The sequence below is a fragment of the Chelonoidis abingdonii genome, chromosome 10 (genome assembly GCF_003597395.2).
Source record: "Chelonoidis abingdonii isolate Lonesome George chromosome 10, CheloAbing_2.0, whole genome shotgun sequence".
NCBI classification, from domain to species: Eukaryota; Metazoa; Chordata; order Testudines; family Testudinidae; genus Chelonoidis; species Chelonoidis abingdonii.
In genome coordinates, this window is record NC_133778.1 from 72,471,577 (window position 1) to 72,491,895 (window position 20,319).

At 43.7% G+C, this 20,319-nt stretch overlaps 1 protein-coding gene across 1 annotated transcript in view; it reads right to left on the reverse strand.

Annotated features, from left to right (window-relative positions):
• Positions 1-20,319, reverse strand: part of GLI2 (GLI family zinc finger 2) — a 285,658-nt gene that overhangs the window by 43,182 nt on the left and 222,157 nt on the right. The window contains exons 4-5 of the mRNA XM_032795844.1: positions 14,291-14,493; positions 10,934-11,125 (exon numbers count right to left, since the gene is read on the reverse strand). Of these exons, the coding sequence (XP_032651735.1) occupies positions 10,934-11,125; positions 14,291-14,493 (395 nt within the window). The remainder of the gene's footprint in view (positions 1-10,933; positions 11,126-14,290; positions 14,494-20,319) is intronic.

A 20,319-nucleotide genomic window follows, 5' to 3' on the forward strand; every position in this document is an offset into this window, starting at 1 on the left:
CTGATGAGAAGGTAAAAAATGAACTACACAAGCAGAGATTGTCTAGAACCAAAAAGTCAGAAGCAAAAATTGTCAGATTTGGATATGGACCTCAAACATTGCAGATGGCCCTTAAAACTCAGGCCTGAACAGACATCCTGCATCCAAACAACCCCAGACTTTAGGAATGTTCCAATCTGGATTCAGATCAGAACCACGAGGCTGGGGCCTCTCTCTAACACAGAATAAAATTTAAAATAGCTTATGTTAACATTCTGGGTTTGAGATAGGCCCCAGCCTCGTGGTTCTGATCTGGATCCAGACGAACATTCCTACAGTTTGGGGTTGTTTAGATCCACAGTTAGTTCCACCCATGTAGAAACTGGGGGCAGCATAGTCAAATGGCTGGGGCATTGGCCTGAGACTCCTACTCCCAGCTCTGCCAGTAAGCTGCTGTGTGACCACCGGCAAGTCATTCAATGCCTCTGTTTCCTCTCATATAGTTTGCCTTGTTTGTTTAGACTGTGAGTATTTTGGGGTAAGGATTGTCTGGTATTATATGTTTGTACACCACCTAGCACAATCGGGCTCTACTCTGAGTTGGGGCCTCTAGGTGCTACTCTACTACAAATTCTGTCTATCCAGATATAGACACTGTTTTCTGCATTTGTATTCCCCCCGTCTTCTATTCCTGTAACAGAAGGAAGCAGGCCACATCTGACAGTCATATTTATCTCTGTTACTCCCACACCTCAAGGGAGATCTGTTTATTAATGTGCCACTTCCCTTGATAAATTACTAAATAGAAAGAAAAGCCTTGTACTCATTTCTCGCTGCTCCTTCCAGTGATTTATGTCCACAGAGCTGGTTCAGCCATCGCTCCCCATTAATCTGTAGAGGGAAGAAGTCCTGATGTCCAACAGAAGCTCTGGTTTTATTGGTGCAACCATTCAGCGCACCCTCCACTGCACGCAGGTATATTCTTTTTTTTTTTTTTTTTTTTTCTCTGTGTAAAACTCTGCTGGAAGCTGTCAGATGCTGCAAGCTGGGCTGGGACTTTTCCAGCACAAATCAAGTAATATGCATTTTATTAGTGTCTGCTCTAATTTAGATCTTCCAGGCACTGTGGGATGTGTAAAGTGGTCTGATCGAGGATCTGTGAGGCTGGGTGTATGTTTTACACTAGGGTCTCTCTGACATTAGGGGTTTTCACACATAGCTTTGACCTCAAATCATGTTACACACGAATGATTCCTCTTCCAGTGTGGATAGCAACACAAAGTAGCCAAGAAGGAAGGTGGCTAGGGAATAGAAAGTTTGTTTTACTACATAGAAAATAAGCAGTAACACCCGGAGGAGAAAAATATATTATGATAATTATCCAAAGCAGGTAATTATTAGCATCATGGACACTGTTAATAACCCTAACCTGCACCACTTTCTGCTCCAAGTGCAAGGCACATTTCTTTGACCTTGCCTTTGCTTCCAGAAACACATATCAACAGGCCTGTTTAACTACAAAAACAACAACAAAACAACACACACATGCTACCGAAACAAGGCACTTCACTCCACACGCTTCTCCTTCTGGGGAGCGATTCAAGTACAAAAAACACATGACAGATATGTATTCACATTGCACTATGGGAAGTCACTCAGGCACTACGGGGATGAGCATGGTATAAAAACCTATATAGTATAGAATAGAATAATACTATTGGCCTGACCTAATCCCTTACGGCACCACACACTATTATTAGATGATAAACAGCAAGACAAATAACAATGAAGAGACATCATCAGGGCCAGTGCTTTCATTTAGGCGATAGGGCGCCAGCATTATGAGGGGGTGGGGGCGGCCTTTTGCCGGGGGGGCAGCAGGCAGCCCGGTGGAGCTGCCACAGTAGTGCCTGCGGAGGGCCTGCTGGTCTCGCAGCTCCGGTGGACCTGCCGCAGGCATTTCTGCGGACGGTCCGCTGGTCCCGCGGCTTGGGTGGAGCTGCCGCAGGCATGTCCCTGCGACAGCTCCACAGAGCTGCGGACCAGCGGACCCTCCGCGGGAATGCCTGCGGCAGCTCCACCAAAAACGCAAGACCCGCACGCGGGGCGGCAAAATGGCCCTGTGCCAAGGGCGCCAGAAGCCCTGGCGCCGGTCTTGGACACCGTGGTCAGGTTTGTCTGTGAGAGGTGGAACTTGGGACTTCTAGATGTAAAGCATGAGCCTCGACTTCCCTGGGCTAAAGGTCCAACATATCCCCAGGACACTTCTCTAAGGCAAATTTCATGGAACTTTCCAGATACTAATTAAGCCTCATGATACCCTGTGAGGCAGGTAAATATTAGACCCATTTTTCAAACACCTAGGCTTGTGTCTAACCACAATGACCCTTAAAATAAACTCCAAAAATAAAGTCTCTCCTACCGCACACAGTCTCTCCTCCCTGAGGCTCTGCCTTTCTGCTCTCCCAGCATTCTCACTCCCACTTGCCAGGTTTCTCAGTAGGAGTCTACTTGCTCCCGGCAGCCTCTGTCTCCCTGAGAACTCTTTCTTTCTGCAGGGCTTGCAGCCTGGCATCTTCCTACTACTCTTCACAGGGGCCAGATGATTCTTGCTTAGGTCTGTCTACTCAGTAACTAGTGTTGGCTGACCACAGTCCTCTAGCCCTTAAGGGGCAAGCCACCCTGTTACAGGCAGTTTCCCTATTCTGAAATTGTTGAAAGGTCCCTTTCAAACTCAAAAATTCTCACATTCCCCACTCAGCTGTACTAAAAAGTGATATTCTGAAGGCTAGACTGCTAGTCAATGGCAAAGCGAGACTATCCCAAGAGATGTGACATCCAATTGCCTGCTCTAGTCAGTAGGTAACACTCATTCAACTAAGTACATAGTATTCCTAGCAGGGGTGGTCGTGTTCCTTTAAGAAAAACCCCTGTCCCTCCTGTGTCAGCAGCAGCTGAACTAGAGTGTCTTCTACCACTTCTATTTCAGCTCCAGCTAAAGCCCATTAAAGTCAATGGTAGTCTTTTCACTGACCTTGATGGATTTTGGATCAGGGACTAAATATGGATTTAGCAGCCTGTCGTTAGGCACAGAGGCTGGAAAATTTTGGCCTTTATTTTTCATTTAATTTCCCTCCCCAAAACTCACAATGCACTAATTTTTTTGAAGAAAAAATAAAAAAACAGAAAAACCAACCTCATGGCCTGATCCTGATTATGCTTAGAATTAAAGGTGCTGAACACCTCTCAAGATCAGGCCCGAAGTACGTGAGAATGATGAATTCAGTTTTTGTTAAGGTTAGAAAGATTTTATTACACCTACTTTGGAACTCTAGAATGCTTCAGCTTGGAATATATATATATTTCTGATAGTGAAGAACAGAAAATGTTAAGCCAAAAGAATTCCCCCCATCCTTCACCCCCAAATTCAGAAGATTCAAAATGCAGGTTTAGAATGGAATGGGCATGGGGTTTAAACTAGAAGTTGCACCTTAACTACGGATCCTTGATGTGGGAATTGTGGTGGGCATCCCACATAAGATCAATACAAACTTTACTTCACTCCCTAAGAACATGAGAATGGCCACACTGGGTCAGACCAATGGTCCATTTAGCCTAGTATCCTGTCTTCTAACAGTGGCCAGTGCCAGATGCTTCAGAGGCAATCAACAGAACAGGCAATTATCAAATGATCCATCCCCTGTTGTCCAGTTCCAGCATCAGACAGTGAAAGGTTTATACTTTTGGCCTTCACAACTCCTCTTGCAATGAGTTCCACGGGTTCACTGTGGGTTGTGTGAAGTATTTCTTTTTCTTTGTTGTAAACCTGCTGCCTATTAATTTAACAGGGTGACCCCTGGTTTTTGTGTTAAGTGAAGGTGTAAATAACATTTCCTTATTCACTTTCTGCACATCATTAATGCTTGTATAGACCTCTATCATATCTTCCCTTATCTCTTTTCTAAACTGAACTGTTCCAGTCTTTTTAATCTCTCCTCATAGGGAAGCTGTTCAATATCCCTAACAATTTTTGTTGTCCTTCTCTGTACTTTTTCCCCAGTTCTAATATATCTTTTTTGAGATGGGGCAACCAGACCTGCATGCAGTGTTCAAGGTATGGGTGTCTCATGGTTTTATATACTGGGATTATGATATTTTCTATCTTATTATTTATCCCTTTTCTAATAGTTCCTAACATTCTCTTAACTTTTTTGACTGCCACTGTACATTGAGTGGATGTTTTCAGAGACTTATCCAAAATGACTCCAAAATCTTTTTCTTCAGTGGTAATAGCTAATTTAGACCCCATTATTTTGTATGTATAGTTGGGATTATGTTTTCCAATGTGCATTATTTTGCATTTATCAACATTGAATTTCATCTACCATTTTCTTGCCCAGTTACCCAGTTTTGCAAGATCCCTTTGTAACTCTTCTCAGTTTACCTTTGACTTAACTATTGTAATTTTGTATCACCTGCAAACTTTTCAACCTCCCTGTTTACTCCGTTTTCCAGATTATTTATGAATATGTTGAATAGCCTTGGTCCCAGTATAGACCCTGGGGGATGCCATTATTTATTTCTCTTCACTGTGAAGACTGTTTATTCCTACCCTTTGTTTCCTATCTTTTAACTAATTACTGATCCATGGGAGGACCTTCCTTGTTCTTTCAGGATTACTTTGCTTAAAAAAGCCTTTGGTGAGGGACCTTGTCAAAGGCTTTTTGAAAGTCCAAGTACACTATATCCACTGGATCATCCTTGTTCACGTTTCTTGATACCTCAAAGCATTCTAATAGATCGGTGAGGCATGATTTCACTTTACAAAAGCCATGTTGACACTTCCCCAACATATCATGTTCATCAATGAGTCTGATAATTCTATTCTTTACTATATTTTCAACCAATTTTTCCGGTACTGAAGTTAGGCTTACTGGCCTGTAATTGCCAGAATGGCCTCTGGAAACTTTTTTAAAAATCAGCATCACATTAGCTATCCTCCAGTCATCTGGTACAGAGGCTGATTTAAATGATAGTTTACATACCACAGTTAATAGTTCTGCAATTTCCTATTTGAGTTCCTTCAGCACTCAGGTGAATTCTACCTGGTCCTGGAAACATATTAATGTTTAACTTTTCAGTTTGTTCCAAAACTACTTCTACTGACACTTCAATCTGAGGCAGTTCCTCAGATTTGTCACATAGAAAGAATAGCTCAGATGTGAGAATCTCCCTCACATCCTTTGCAGGGAAGACCAAATGCAAAAATTTTTGGCAATGGCTTTGTCTTCCTTGAGTGTTCCATTAGCACCTCAATCATCCAGTGACTTCACTGATAGTGTGGCAGGTTTTCTGCTTCTGAAGTTCTTAAGATATTTTTGCTGTTATTTTTTTATGTCTTTTGCTAGCTGTTCTTCAGATTCTTATTTGGCATGCCTAACTACTTCTACATGTGACTTTCCAGAGTTTACGCTCTTTTCTATTTTCCTTGGTAGACAGCCCCCAGGCTGTACCACATGTTGTACAGAAATCTATTTTAAGAATGTTTTAGAGTGTTTTAACATGAACTCATTGGGTCTACTTTTCATATCCCCCTACACATATAGCCAGGAGGCCCAGTTATTATGAGCCCAACTCTAGAGATTAGAAGAATAAATATAACTCACATATTTAAGACTAAAAATTACCTGAAATAGCTTTTTGGTACGTACAAACTGCCTTTAAAATGACATGAGACTCAGATGTCTCAGGATCTTCCAGGGCTAAAACCAAGTGCTTTGTATCCCACTTGAAAGCAGTGACTCTCCACTTTCAAATGGAATACATATCCCATTTATAGATTAGCAGGATTCTAAGACTGGATCTTAAAGTTCTCACTGGTACAGGATTAAATACTGTCCCGTCCTGGGCATTGGGCCAATCTAACTCTGGAAGGAAATTCAAGATTTGTGAGTAAAGAAGGAAATATTTCTTTGGCAGTTTATTACGTGGTGCTGCAATTTATCACATATGTCAGTTTCCTCCTTTATCCACAAATATCGAATTTCTTCCCAAATGTAGACTGTCCCAAGAAAGAAATGTCAGAGACAAGTTTTAGGCTCAGTCTCAATTTAAGGTTCAATCTCGTAACTCTGACAATTTTACACACACACATACACACTGTTTGGGGACATTATACGGATAGGACAGGAAGGAATTTTCATAAAGGAGGATTTAAGTCCTCTTTGCAGCGTTAGAAATGGGACCAACAGATCCCAGCTTCACGTAAACACATGGTGATCAGTTGTGAAGTCCTTAATATATTAATGTGCCTGGGAATATCTAACTGTCTTCCTGAACTGACCCTAGAAATGAACTCTCCAAGCACGGTGATTGACTACCAGAACTTCAGAATGCATCTTTAAAGATAACTTTGTGCTGCAATCTAAGTGGTAGACAAAGAAGTTGAAGAATCAATTTATCCAGAGGCAGACACTTTACACTCCCTCCCTTCCAAATCACAGCCGCAGCTGGTGCTTCTTCTGTGTTTCTTCATCCAAAACCTAAAATAATATAGTCTTATTGAACCAGCACTCTAATGGGCTGGTCGCAAAAAAAATTAAAATAAAAAAATTCTATTCACAGGCACAGAAGTATCGCCCCCTCCCAGGTTATCAAATTAAATCCAGGGGCAGTAACGTCATTATAAAAAGGGGTTTGTGTTTGACATAAGACAATCCCCTTATCAATAAGCAGCAGCTAGCCACAAACAGTCTCAGGATAACTGGTTCCTTATTCCTTTCTTTCCTTCTGATACAGCATCACACATCTTCCTTTGACTGCAGCAGACGCTGGACATTTGTTCAGGTACCAGGCGCTATCCTGGGATCCTTACTTTTTCATTCCCTGGGGCCCCATAAGGTGTAACAGTTCAAGGAATTCTAATGCTTCTCTATGATCCTTGTTGAAAGGCCACATTCTTCTATTTCCAGTGCACCAGATAACTCTTTAGCAGGCCTAACCTGCATATATAAATTGGATTCATTAGAAACCACAATTCAGGAGGATTCCAGATAAAGCACATATGGGATGCCATTGGGCTCTCTCTGTTTTGCACATTTTTTTCTGGGCAGGAGAAAAAGGTTGTCAACTCTTCTTAGAGTCTCACAGGCAAATCGCATTTTTATGTAAGGTTCAGTTAAAAGCAATAACATTAAAGAAAAACTCTGCATCCAGCCATGACTATTGCATTCTTTATTCAGCAGACCTGGGTTCTATTCTCAGCTCTGCCACTGGCCTTCTAGGTGACCAAAGGTTTGAAACTGGGGGAAGCTGCATCAGTGAGAGTACAGGTTCACACAAGGCAGGATGACTACACTCTTGCTGCGCCTCAGTGCAGCGACATTGGGGCGACAAAAAATGCCAGTGTAGACAAGCCCTTAGTTATCTAGAAATCACCCCCAAGATTTAACTCAAGTAACTAGAAAGCTTCAGACAAGAGTATATGAAAGAACTATCACAGGAGCCTGCAAATGTTCAGATTTCCCCTCACCAGCAGAGTACCTGCTCTGTGTGTTGCTGTATCCAGGGCAGGAGAGGTTTTCTGCTTCAAATGTACATTTCCAAACTTTTTTTTTTTTTCCAGTTTAACACACCAGCTTTGTGTTATTGTGGCCTATTGTACCATGTGGTGTTTAACAGCTGCTATGCTCCACCCTAGAGTTGGCTGCACTTCAGGGGAGGGTGAAGTGATTCTTGTAAAGTTTTTAAGGCAATCTGGGGATCTTTCGGAAGGAAAGGCGCTCTGTGAATGTAACATTTTATTCCAATGACATGTCTGCATTTAATGTGTGCTATGGATATTCCTGCATCAAAAGAACATCCTGTTTTATTACTAAACTATCCGCCTAGATACTTATATGGTCACTTATTTAAAATAAATGATTGGAATAATCTGTTAAACAAAAAACAGAGTGGTGGGTTCAGCTTTTCAAACCATAGTTTTAGAACAAGCCACTTCACTTCAGGTTTTAGTGACTTGCAGTTCCCTCATCATGTGTAACTCTGAAACCAAGCCTCTGTTATCAGACAGGCTACAGCCAGCAGAACGTGAACTATGTAATACAGCCATTGCCAAACCCTTTTTATAGGGTGTAGGTCCCAATGTAGTAAAGGATTAAGCATGTGGTTAAGTCCATCTCTCTTTAGCAAAGGCTTAATTTTAAGCATGTTTTTAAGTCCCACTGACTTCAGGAAAGTTCTGAAGTCCTTTGTTGAATGAGGGCTGTAGTTTACAGCTGGACCCGATACTGCTAGTGGCTTTGCTGAGGGGGAGTGAGGAAAGATAATTCAGACTGTCTGAACATGATCAGAGAATAAATCCCAGACTAATGGATAAAACTCCACATGTGGACCAGAGATTTTTGGGAGGCCTGCTGCTTTTAACATGTTCTTCTTTAAAATGGCCTTGTGGAATTTCACTTCAAGTCATCATTTATTTCCACTATTGCTTAATAGCTTTGTTTCCATTAATAGAATCCAAAAGTTTACAGATGGGCTCTCCAGTCACTGATCAAGAAAGCTTTTCTAAAGGATCAAAATAATGCTAATCACAGTCTTTAGAGCTTGGCAAAACTCAATCCTCCTGTGTGATACTGACATGCACGTGACTGCATTTAATTAGGGACTTTGTTAAATGATTTATTCCAGAGCTACCTAGGAGAACCCTGGTAGAAAGAGACCCTTCTGAAGAACAGAAAATCCCAGATGACTTTCAGATAAAAGACGGACACTAAGTATCCTACAGGACGAGGATCACGGTGCACTGTAAGTAATACATGTTAGTATTACAAACTCCATATTTGTTTATCTAGCCAGCTGTTTATCCAGCACTTTAGTGAGCTGCTGGAAGTCACTGAAACAAAACACAATTCAAGAAATGCTCTAATGATGAGGAAGGGAGGGCCAAGGAATAAATGCAGACTTTGAAGCCTAAGAAGATCTGCAGAGGAAAACTGAGGGTATGTCTACACTACTTGCCAGATCAGTGGGTAGTGACTGATCTATCGGGGATTGATTTATCGTGTCTAGTTTAGACACGATAAATCAATCCCCGATTGCTCTGCTGTCAAGTCCTGTACTCCACCGCAGCGAGAGGCAGAAGCGGAGTTGATGGGGGAGCGGCGGCAGTCGACCCTGCGCCGTGAGGACGAGAAGTAAGTCGACCTAAGATAGGTTGACTTCAGCTATGCTATTCTCGTAGCTGAAGTTGCATATCTTAGGTCGATTCCCTCCCCCCCAAGATAAACCAGGCCTCAGAGGTGCCCCCTTGTACCCACAGAGGTCAACCCTTAACAGGCAACACCATGAGGAAATTATTAGTGACCACCTGTTTGCTTTTTAACAAAACACCCTGTCTAAGTTTTGGGTCTGAGGACTGTGGTTGTGGGGAAGAGCAGAACAGTACCAGAGAGAAAAGATCAGGATTTTACATATAGGGTATAGCTACCCTGTAATCATGGGGTGTGATTTCAGCTCGAGTACTCATCCCTGAGCTAGCTTTAATCTACTTGAGTAAGTAGATTAGGCATGGCTACTGAAAAGTGAAGCCGTGACAGCATGGGCTTCAGCATAGGCTGTACGAGCCCACCCAGAACTATGGGTAAATACTTGGATGGATGGCCCATCTGATGCCTGTGATGCTGCAGCTTCACTGCTATTGGTCCCCAAGATAGCCAGATTAAAGCTAGCTTGGGTATGTCTACACAAGCTGCAATCACACCTGATGATTGCAATGTAGACATACCTAGAATCCTGGTCCTTGGTGAATCTAATTGTTGGCAGAAAACAGCTGCAAAGTTTTTATTTAGAAATTAGATTAGCTTTTATCACGGCAGCCTCAGTGCAAAAAGAAATCAGTTATAAAGCGATGAAACCTCAAAGTCTTTAAGTCTGAAAGGTCAAAAGTAGAATTTCTAAAGCAGTAATGGATCGAGACAGACCCTCAGTTTCAATGCCTGAACTAATCCATGAGTCAATCAGAAGCACGGGATCAGAGAGTCATGCTGGGTTCTTTCCTTGTGCATCAGCACTTCTAACAAACATTCCACAGGCCACATCATGCCCTCAGTGTTGCCTGTGCAGCCCCCCATTGTCTTTCATGGATTGAGACACCATGAGGGGAAAAAAATCTTTTGTCTTTAAAAATCAATGTATTCTAATCTGAAACTACAGTATGAACAATAATTGTGAGGTTATAACATGGACAGATTCGCTATAGGGCAGAGCCGTGGGTGTTCACGCTACATTTTCATACCTTAACATGATTTTATTTCTTTTCAGCGTAACCTTAACTCTGAATTTTCTGAGTTTAGAATGTCTGATTTGGGGACAGTTACAATGCCCCTGTAATGATTTTTACCATGTACTTTCAACCTTAATTTCATTTTAACATAGTTTTTGTCTGGGACTTTACATTACCATAGGCCCTAAAGGCTCCAACCTAGATTAAAGTCCCCTTGCACTCGGCGCTGTGTAACACATAATGAAAGGCAGCCTGTGCCCACAAAAGTTTACCGTCTAAACAAAAAAGACAGACAAGGTGGGAAAGGAAACAGAGGCACAAAGAGGTGAAGTGGCTTGTCTGAGATCACGCTGCAGGTCACTGGCAGAGCAGGGACTAGAGACCAGGCCAGTGCACTATACACCACGCTGACTCCCACGTATTTAGCAGCCAAGGTGCCACTCCAAATGGTCATGATTGTTTTTTATATATGGACAAACTTTTTAAACTCAGCTTTTTAAATCAGTAATTATAGTGCAGCCTTGATGTTCTTTAACAACACAGAGAAACCACACACAGTAACATCTGCTTTCACCCACGTGGAGAACAATTCTCTAGGCTTGAGTTAACTTCCCCCAGAGGAACCCTCTGTGAGCTGCCCCTAAGTGAGGGGTAGGCACATTCCCTACTCACCATCTACAGGGCTGAGGTAATCATGAAGATGCGCCGTGCTAGCTGCTCCCCCACTCTGCATCAGCAGGTCCCCGTAAGGATTCGGATGGCTGGCCATGAGCGTCATCTGGTGATAGTAGTCGGCAGGGTTGGCTCCTGGAGGAGGAGGGGGCAAACCAAAGAGGCTTCTCTCTTTTAGATGCTCGTGAGCCACTGTAGAGGCAGAGAGTGAGGAGACAAACATGGGGAAAATGTTTTCACAGTAAGTAAAACTCCAGAGCTGACATTACAGTCTGCCTCAGAACCCCCAAGCCCTCTTGTTACAACTCAGTTTGGTGCTTTGATGACGTGCGTTTGGGCGTGTTTCTGTGGACAAAAGGGGCCTCTGCATTCTTCCATTTCCGCAAATTTATAAACAATCTCTCATTCCCCCTTCTAATAATCCTTCCACATGAAAACAGAATTCACTGCAGGGAGGGGTCTGGAAGGCCTGACCAGCGCACAGCAAAAACGCTGTCAGCATCAACTTTGGTGCCTATTAGCAAAGAAAAAGACAAGTAGAGTACAGTTAACAGCCACAGCGCAAGGAAATTAAAGCTGAAATCTAATGCGGAGAGCTAGGTTTAGTGTCTGGCAGTGTAAAACCATTTTGGCTGCCAAAGCCAATTACATTCACTTTCTTCCCGCTGTAATTTTTCAAACCTGCCTCCCACCAGCTCTCCATTAACTTATTTACCATGGTCTAAAAAAACCACAACACAATGCCCCTTTTAAAATGCCAAATAATGAAACTCACGCAAGGCAGTGGGAAAAAAAAATACATGAGCAATAAAACCTCTCTGCTCTATGCTGAGAGTGGAGGTTTGGAATCTTAACACTTGCTTGGGTGAGCAAAACCTAATTAACAGGAACAGAAGAGCCACATTTTAAGGTATGCGTGTGCCTGTATGTATCCAAGCTATTTACGTGGCCCTCAGTTACCGCAGCATCTAAACACTTCACAATCTTTTGTGAGATAGAGCCTCACAACACTGATGAGAGTGAGGTAGGAAAGCACTATTCTTCTCATTTTACACATGGGGAACTCAAGCACTGAAAGACTAAGCGACTTCCCTGAGGTCACAGAAAGTCTGCAGCGGAGCAGGAAACTGAACCCAGAAGTCCTGAGTCCCAGCCTGGCACCCTAAACACTGGACCGTCCTTCCCCTCTATATAGATACATACAAGGTCCAATTTTGACTTCACATACACACTTTTTATATTGCTTTCTTATGGAGATATTCCTATGCAACTAAATGAGACCCTACACCATAGTGAAGGAGATATAGATATAGTGGCCAAATTCTCTACTGCCATACATTGATGCAGCTCCAGCATTACATAAGTAGAGAATTGGGCTCCATATCTATCTATGCTTTCAAAAGGGTACCTCTGTATTTCAATGTTTTCTGAAAGTCTTTACTGAAGTGCCTCCCATTTTTCATTTCCTCCCCTCTCCTACCTCAAATATACAGTGTTTAACATTATCAATCACTTCGTAAGCCTGTGTGATGCCTCAGCTCACTGAGATGGGGATAGGGTGACCAGATGTCCCGATAAAATCGGGACTGTCCCGATTTTGAGGAGTTTGTCCCGCGTCCCGACCAGAGGACGGTTGGGATGCCATTTGTCCCGATATTTTGTTTCCTTGTCTTCGGCGTCAATTCGGCTGAGAGTCCTTCAGTCACGGACGGTCTTTGGTGGTATTTTGGTGGCAGATGCTTCTGTCTTTGGCGGCAAGGTTTATTAGCCCCCACCAAAATACCGCCGAAGACTGTCTGTGACTGAAGTGCTCTCCGCTGAATTGCTGAACTCCCAGATGGGTGAGTGTAAAAAAAAAAAGAAGCTCCCCCTGCCCCCCGCGGCAGTCCCAGTATTTTCCCTTTAACACCTGGTTACCCTAGATGGGGAAGGTAGGAACTGTACTGAATACAGCCTGATGCTTGGAAGTGTCTGGGTTATTTACACCCAGTGCTGCATCTAGACCAAGGGTAGGTAACCTATGGCACATGCCGAAGGCGGCACGCAAGCTGATTTTCAGTGGCACTCACACTGCCCGGGTCCTGGTCACCGGTCCGGGGGGCTCTGCATTTTAATTTAAATGTAAATGAAGCTTCTTAAACATTTTACAAACCGTATTTACTTTACATACAACGATAGCTGAATTACATATTATAGACTTATAGAAAGAGATCTTCCAAAAACATTAAAATGTATTACTGGCACGCGAAACCTTAAATTAGAGTGAATAAATAAAGACTCGGCACAGCACTTCTGAAAGGTTGCTGACCCCTGATCTAGACTCTATGCACCATGCACAGGTTTTCACATCCCCTTTACTTGGGCCAGGACTATTCTGTGGGGATTACTCATTGAGGGAGAGGAGGGAACAGAAATAATGAGGAAGGAAGGGTCAGGTGGCCTCTCCCCCCTACACTAGGGCACCCATCACATGAGAAAGGCTAGCACCATGTGGAAATACTGTAGTGTATAGGAACTGGGTAGTAGCCCTTTAAGTAGTTTTTTTGGTCCCCTAGTGAGCCCTGCCTGCTGTCTTCTACTGCAGACGCCACAAGAACCCAACTGAGCAGCATCGTATATCCATAGTGAGGCCTTGTGTGTTTGTATATAGTTAGTAAATGTGGTTATTTGGAATCCAACTGTGTCCAAGATGTTTCCTCATATTCTTAGTGTTGTGTAAAGAGCAAAGACACAACAAACACTTTGCACAGCTGCGGCCCTGACACAGGGCTGCCGGGGTCCCTCTGGGGACCCACTGCCAGTGAAGCTCAGAAGAGCAAAGACTGGAGTAAAAGGGTACATAATTTTAAGCAAAATATTTATAAGAGAATCCAACAGTAACAGCTCTTCTCACGCTCCGGTTTGTCAATGCAATGATGCAAAACAAATGTGTTGTTACAGAGGAGGGAAAAAACAACAGCTCCTCACTTCAGAGAGCAGCTGTAGATCCTTTGCAGCTGTAGATCCCTGAGGTATAGTGAATGGAGTGCTGGTGAAAAGTGCCAGAGCTCCAAAATAGCTACAGCACAAGTAGCAGTAGAGCAAACTCCTCCAGCACCGGGTTGGCTATGTGCTTCAACCTTGACCCCCCGAGACCACTTCTAGGCATAAGCTTTGCCATGTGCATTCATTTTCTGCCCTCTCTGTGGACACTGCCAGTGTGGGTGCCAGCCCATGCCAACGGCTGGGAGAAGGCATATTTCAACAACAGTTGATCTAAGGACTGCACAACTCATATCATGTCAGTCACTTGATAGCCTGTGGTGCAGCTACAGTTTTAAACCCTCACACTCAGTGTCAGGACAGCAATGCGCTTACCATCAGCAGGGCTGAGGCCTCTGGCAGCAGAGATCATGGAGAGAGTGGGACTGCTGTGCACGGTGCGGAGATAATGTTCCATATGGGGGTTTATGTACGGGTGAGGGGGATTGAAAGGCGATTCACCAGGTCCTGCTGGGTGAGGAGAAAGGCAAATAAGGGAGATGTCGGAGATAACAGGGCTGCCACTGAGGGTAGGAGGCCTGTGAAGGAAACAGAAAAACATACTGTGAATTGGGCTTCAATTTCATTACCACTTCTTCATGCATTTTTTCTTTAAGCCAGAGCACATGGTTGGAGAACAGGACTCCTGGGTTCTATTCCCAGCTCTGACTCACTGTGTGAACCTAGGCAAGTCATTTCAATTTGTTTGCACCTCAGTTTGCCCGTCTATAAAATAGATATATACTGTGCATATATGTACCACTGCAATCTGTTGGAGAGGATCAGAATTGCTCTATTCTATGTCTATGTCTGATGTTGCTAATAGTGGTTGAAGAATCTCCTCTGTCTCAACTGGTCTTGGAGCAAAAGGCTCAGAGATAAATTATAGTGAAATTCACTGTGGCCACAGTATGCAGCACAGTGACATACGTGATGTCCTAGTTGGCCACCAGTTTGCTACAAGTACTGACCCTGCATTGATATTGTGAAGGCTGTTTAAAGAATTTTTGCCACATGCACTGAGATCTTCGGAGAACAGGTGCTATGCAAGTGCAAAGTGGCAGAATTATTCTTTACAAGTTCCGCTATGAACTTTAGAGAAAAAAGATAAAGTGTCCGTCGCCACTTCCCTGCGGGAAGGGGAGGGAAAGGAACCTCCTTTGTTCTCTTCTCAACCTGCTCATAGTGAGACCATGGACTTGTCAAAACTGGAGAGAAAGAGACAGAGCCTTTTGTCAGCTGGAGCTCAGGAGAGGTATATGCTTGCCAGCAAGTCAGGCAGAACTTCTGTGCTCAAAGCTTGGAACAAACTGCTAAAACCAATAGAAGTGGTGAATCTAAGTTGCGGGAAGAGGAGCTAGACAAGAAAGGGGTGTAAAAGCTATAGACACTCGCCACATTTATGGTCATGAAGGTGAGCCACAGGATGAGCCGCATTTCTTGGTCTGTTGCAAGCAGGCCTTGAATCCCTATTTGCTCCTTAACAGTTCTTTCATCTGCCCATCTTGCTAGGAGACTGCCTCAGGAAACTGCACCTCCCAGGGGTTAGCAGTTGCTGCCTTTGCAATGTCTAGAAGTGAAGGAAGTTTGGGAGGGAGGATAGCCAAGTGATTAAAGCAGGGAAGGGGAAACCAGAATTCCTGCATTCTATCCCACACCCTGCCACTGAATTGAGTGACCTGGGGCAAGTCCCTTAGCCGCAGTCTGACTAAATAACCTCAACTGCAGAAGTCAATCAAAACTTTTTGAAACCATACTGGAAGGTTTGTTTTAAGTTTTTGAGGGCAAATGTTCAGGTCAGATTTCATCATGTGTGTTCTGGTTCTAGCCTCCTTAGTGCTAAATCCCTCTGTCCCTGCTTAGGCAAAGTCTCCATTAAAGTGAAAATTTGACCTGAAAAAGGACTCACTAAATGCTGCAGGTTTAGGTATCTGGACATGTCTACACTAAGGAAAAAAAAAAATCAGACCCGTATTTCAACCCTGGAGCAGTTCCACCAGCAGTAGCAAAGGTGAAAGATGTAGTGTAGTGAGGTCTCAGGTGTTTAGTCCATCATATCTTCCAATCCTTATTAAATACCCCGGTAACAATAATGCACGCGCAATCTACCATACAGCCTTCATCCTTCCTATCACTTGGGGAGAAACACAGGATCTGTATTATGCCGGCATAGACTCAGCCCTGGTGTTCAGCTCCTTCATAAACCTGCAAAGGGAATTCCACTAAAAAAAGCCTATAGCACCAGGAGAGGGAACTGGTGGCATGTGTTATTTATGGTGCCACAGGTATGAGTAGCACTGGATGCAGAGAAAACAAATGTAGTCCCTGTCCTGACTAGTTTACAGTTTTAGCTAGATACAAGAAACAGGGCGAAGTAACAAAAGACTGAGAGGAAAGAGAGGGGTCTACATCATGTTAGATCGCCTTTAAATTAGATTTAGATCTAATGAGGGTTGGTGTGGAAAGGTGGGGATGGACATGTCCGATGATGGGTTTTGAGGATGATTGTGAAGCACGATTTTATGAGGTATGGGATCAGAGACTTGGCAGCATGAGGGAAGCTGCTGGTGGGTAGAGAGTACAAAGGAGTAGTGGGGCAATGCAGAATTATCAGTGTAAAGAATCTAAGAGGGCGAATGACAGGAGATAAGAGAGTGGCTGGAACAAAAGCTGAACTCACTGGCATTGGTCTAAGCACTGGCAGTGGTAGCATGTTTTATGCAGGATGCTACATAAGAATATTTAAGTATTCCCACGACTGTGTGTGCACGCAAATATCAGTCTCTCTACATGTTTACGTAGCCACAAGAGTGAAGCTCTCTGAGTGGCTTAGACATGCCACCTGAACCTCAAGATACAGATTTCACCCTATATGGTCTACAGTTCAGGTGCCTTTTTATTTATTTATAATACTCGGATATCCACAAAGCCACACAGAATAGTAACACAAGCTTTACAGCCTTATTCAGCAATTTATGAGGGTGTTTATCATTGTCTTTCTGATAAATTAGTAAATCTTGCAAGTGTTTGAACACTTTTTGCTGATGTGTAATTCGTTAAAATGTCTTTTAATATATATATTGTTCTAAATACTCTCCTGTAGTGATAATGTCTGCCTCTCACCAGTGTAAAATACAAGGCAGTAAACATCTGTCATTACAAGGGTACATCAGTATCCAAAACACACACACACACACGTTTTATTGGAATCACTCTGATTCACAGAGCAATAACTGAAAGCAGAATCAAGCCCATTATAGTTCATAGTACTGAAAGACAAACTTATGCTCACATAGTGATTTCAACCTCATAACCTGTTACCATGTCATTTTGTTACCAAAATTATGTGGGTGACTTAGTCACTTTCCAAAACTGCCTTGTTCCAAACTGTGCAGCCTATGTACATAGCACAGTGTGCTGTGGCTGGTTAACATCCGCTGTATTTCAGCCATGACATCATCTACAATAGCAGCATGCCTGCAAGGCTCAGTCAAGTTTGAGCTAAGATTTGTGTAGCAGTCGAGGTTGCTGCTAATAAGTCAACTGTGTATGAAATCTACCAATTTATTTCGGGGGCGAGGGGGGGAAGAGAAGTGAATCAAAGTCTCTGTTCCAGATTTAGTTTCACATAATTTCTAACAATCTCCACCGCCTCATCTGGAAAAAATGAAACAGGTTTTTTAAAAAAGTGATGTCATTAAGAAAACATCTGACTAATTTTTCTTCTGATGAAGACTTAATATAAGAAAGGGGGAATGTAAATTAAAAGCAGCCCCAATCTACCCCAACCCATGGAGCCTGGCTTAATATATAAGCCATGAAAAGAGTTTTCTTACATATACAATAAGTTCCCTCTTTCATCAATACTCAGCGCTTCTCCCAACGGGGTTGTGAACTTCTTTGATGCAGGCTTGAAACTATGTATTACTGGGGTTGTGAGCCTTCTGAGGCTACTGTCATCAAACTGTGAGGCCGACATCGAAAATGCATTTAATAATATGCAGGGCTCGCTATTCATTTTCTCCATGTGCAGAAGATTTTGAGTCCCTCAGAAGAGGAAAACTCCAGCCTGACCAAAAAGGTAAAGTTGGAGGAAAATGACCAAGATGTCAACCAAAATGCATGCAAATGGAAATGCAAACAGCAATAGAGCACAAAGTTAGCCTAGTGGTTAAAGAAATAGACTCAGAGGTCTAACTGAACTGGGTTCAATTTTCAGTTCTTCTGCAGACTTCCTCTGTAACTTGGGGCAAGTTACTTAGCTTTTCTGCGCCTCATCTGTAAGGCTACGATCTACACTGCATGATTCTTTCAGCGGCGTGTAGCATGTGTACTCGAATAGCCCCCCTAGCATGGGTTTAAATAGCAGTGTAGACAGTGAGGCATGGCTTAGGTGAGTATAGACATGCTTGAAGGGAGTGGGCATGTACTCAGCTCTCTTTGCTCAAGCCGTGCTTTTTCCTCTACACTTCCGTTTTTAGCTGTGTTGTGACCCATTGTCTCCTAGCTGCTGGAGCCTTCCCCCGTCATGAGAAAAGACTCCAGCAGTGGAGAAAGACTCTGCAGTGGGAAAAGGCTCAGTCAATCCCTTGCTGCTAGAGACTTTCCCCTCTACAGGTAAGGACTCTAGCAGAGGGGAGACAATCGGAAAAGGCTTCTCCAGCTCCCCACTGCTACAGCCCTTCCCTGGTGCAGGTAAAGACTCCATCAGCAGGGAAAGGCTCCGGCAGTCTTGTAGCTACAGACTGTAGTGTGGACACAGCTTGCTTTTCACTGCAGCGTGTAGCTACACATACCCTGCATGCCACCAAAAGCAGCGTATAGTGTAGATGTAGCCTAAAAGTAGAATAGTAATATTCCCGCTCTTTATCTGTCTCATCTACTGAGACTAAGTTCTTTGGGACTGGGACTTTATCTTATTATGTATATGTATAGTGTACCTAGCACAATCAGGTTGCAATCTCTGTTAGGATCTCTAAGTATTACTGAAACACAAATAATTACAATAAGCAGCTCAGGAATACTGATCACTTACCATGACAAGTCTCAGAGTAACATGGCTATCATCAACTACCAACTAATATTAATCTTTAAGAGTATTAGGGATAAGGTCCTCCATTCCTCAGGTCACTGTCTTCTCCTCACAACTTGCTTTCCCATTTCAGTAGCCATTTGTGCCCCCTCCATTATTGCTAATTATCTGAATTCTAGTAAGCTCCTGAAGGCCTCAGTTTAGAAGAGTGCCCCACTGTGCTAGGTGCTGTAAAAAGACATAATAAAGAGATAGTCCCAGCCTCAGAGAGCTTACATTTAAATAGACAAGACTGACAAAAGGTGTGGGGGGGGGAAGTATTATTAGCTCCCTTTTACATCTGGTGAACTTAGGCACAAGGAGATTAAATAACTTGCCCAGGGTCAGAGAGGGAGTCTGGGGCAGAGATGTGAACAGGATCCAGGTGACCTGGTTCCCAGCACGGTTCCTTAACTACAAGGCCAAACCTGGTCACCTTCGGTGCTTTTCTCCTGCTCCAGTATCCCCATCCCTGAAAGTGCTTCTACCCTGTTATTAGTCCTTTCCACACCTGCAGACTGGCTGCCTCCCCATCTGTGTTCTAAAGCTTGAAGGGACACTGATGCTTGTGACCATCTATGTCAAAATTTGACCTACATATCTGACCAACAAGGTCAGGCCTTGTCCTCTCTCCAGGGACTATATCCAGCTTTGGCATGGGCATAGATTGAAACAAACAGCTCTCCACTTTCCATCTCTAAACAATATGATCCCAACTGTTTGTCTCTCCTCCTCATACCTCATTCCATGTTCAGGAAAGTTCTGCGCCATCCCTAACAAAATTACATGCAGCATCCACCTCACGCATCACATCTATAAATGCAACCCCCCAGGCTGGATCACCTAACAGGGAGAAAAGGGCTGGCTGTAGGCAGAAGCTGTGGGTGCTTCAAACATTTCCTTAATGCTCTTTCCCACAGACCTATGATGTTAGAACACATTTGTAAAATTTTTTACTGTTCTTGCTGCCATAGGCGCCGAGTTATATGGGCTCGAGGTGCCCAGGCTCCAGGAATATTCAGGGCCGGGTGCCCTGCTCCAGCAATATTTGGAGCTGGGTCTCTCCCCGGGCCCTGCCTGGATAGGGCCCCAGCCCCGGCCCCCATGGGTCTCCCCCCCACCGCTGCCCCATGTCCGCCTGGAGCGGTCCCGGCCTCTGCCTTCCACCCCTCCCGCTGCGTCCCCCTCCACCGCGCCTGCCTGCTCCGCGCGCTGCCATAGATCGCTCTCGGCAGAACTGCTGTCTGCTGCCCCAGATTCCTATGCCTGCACCCGCTCTCCTGCCCTAGCCCTG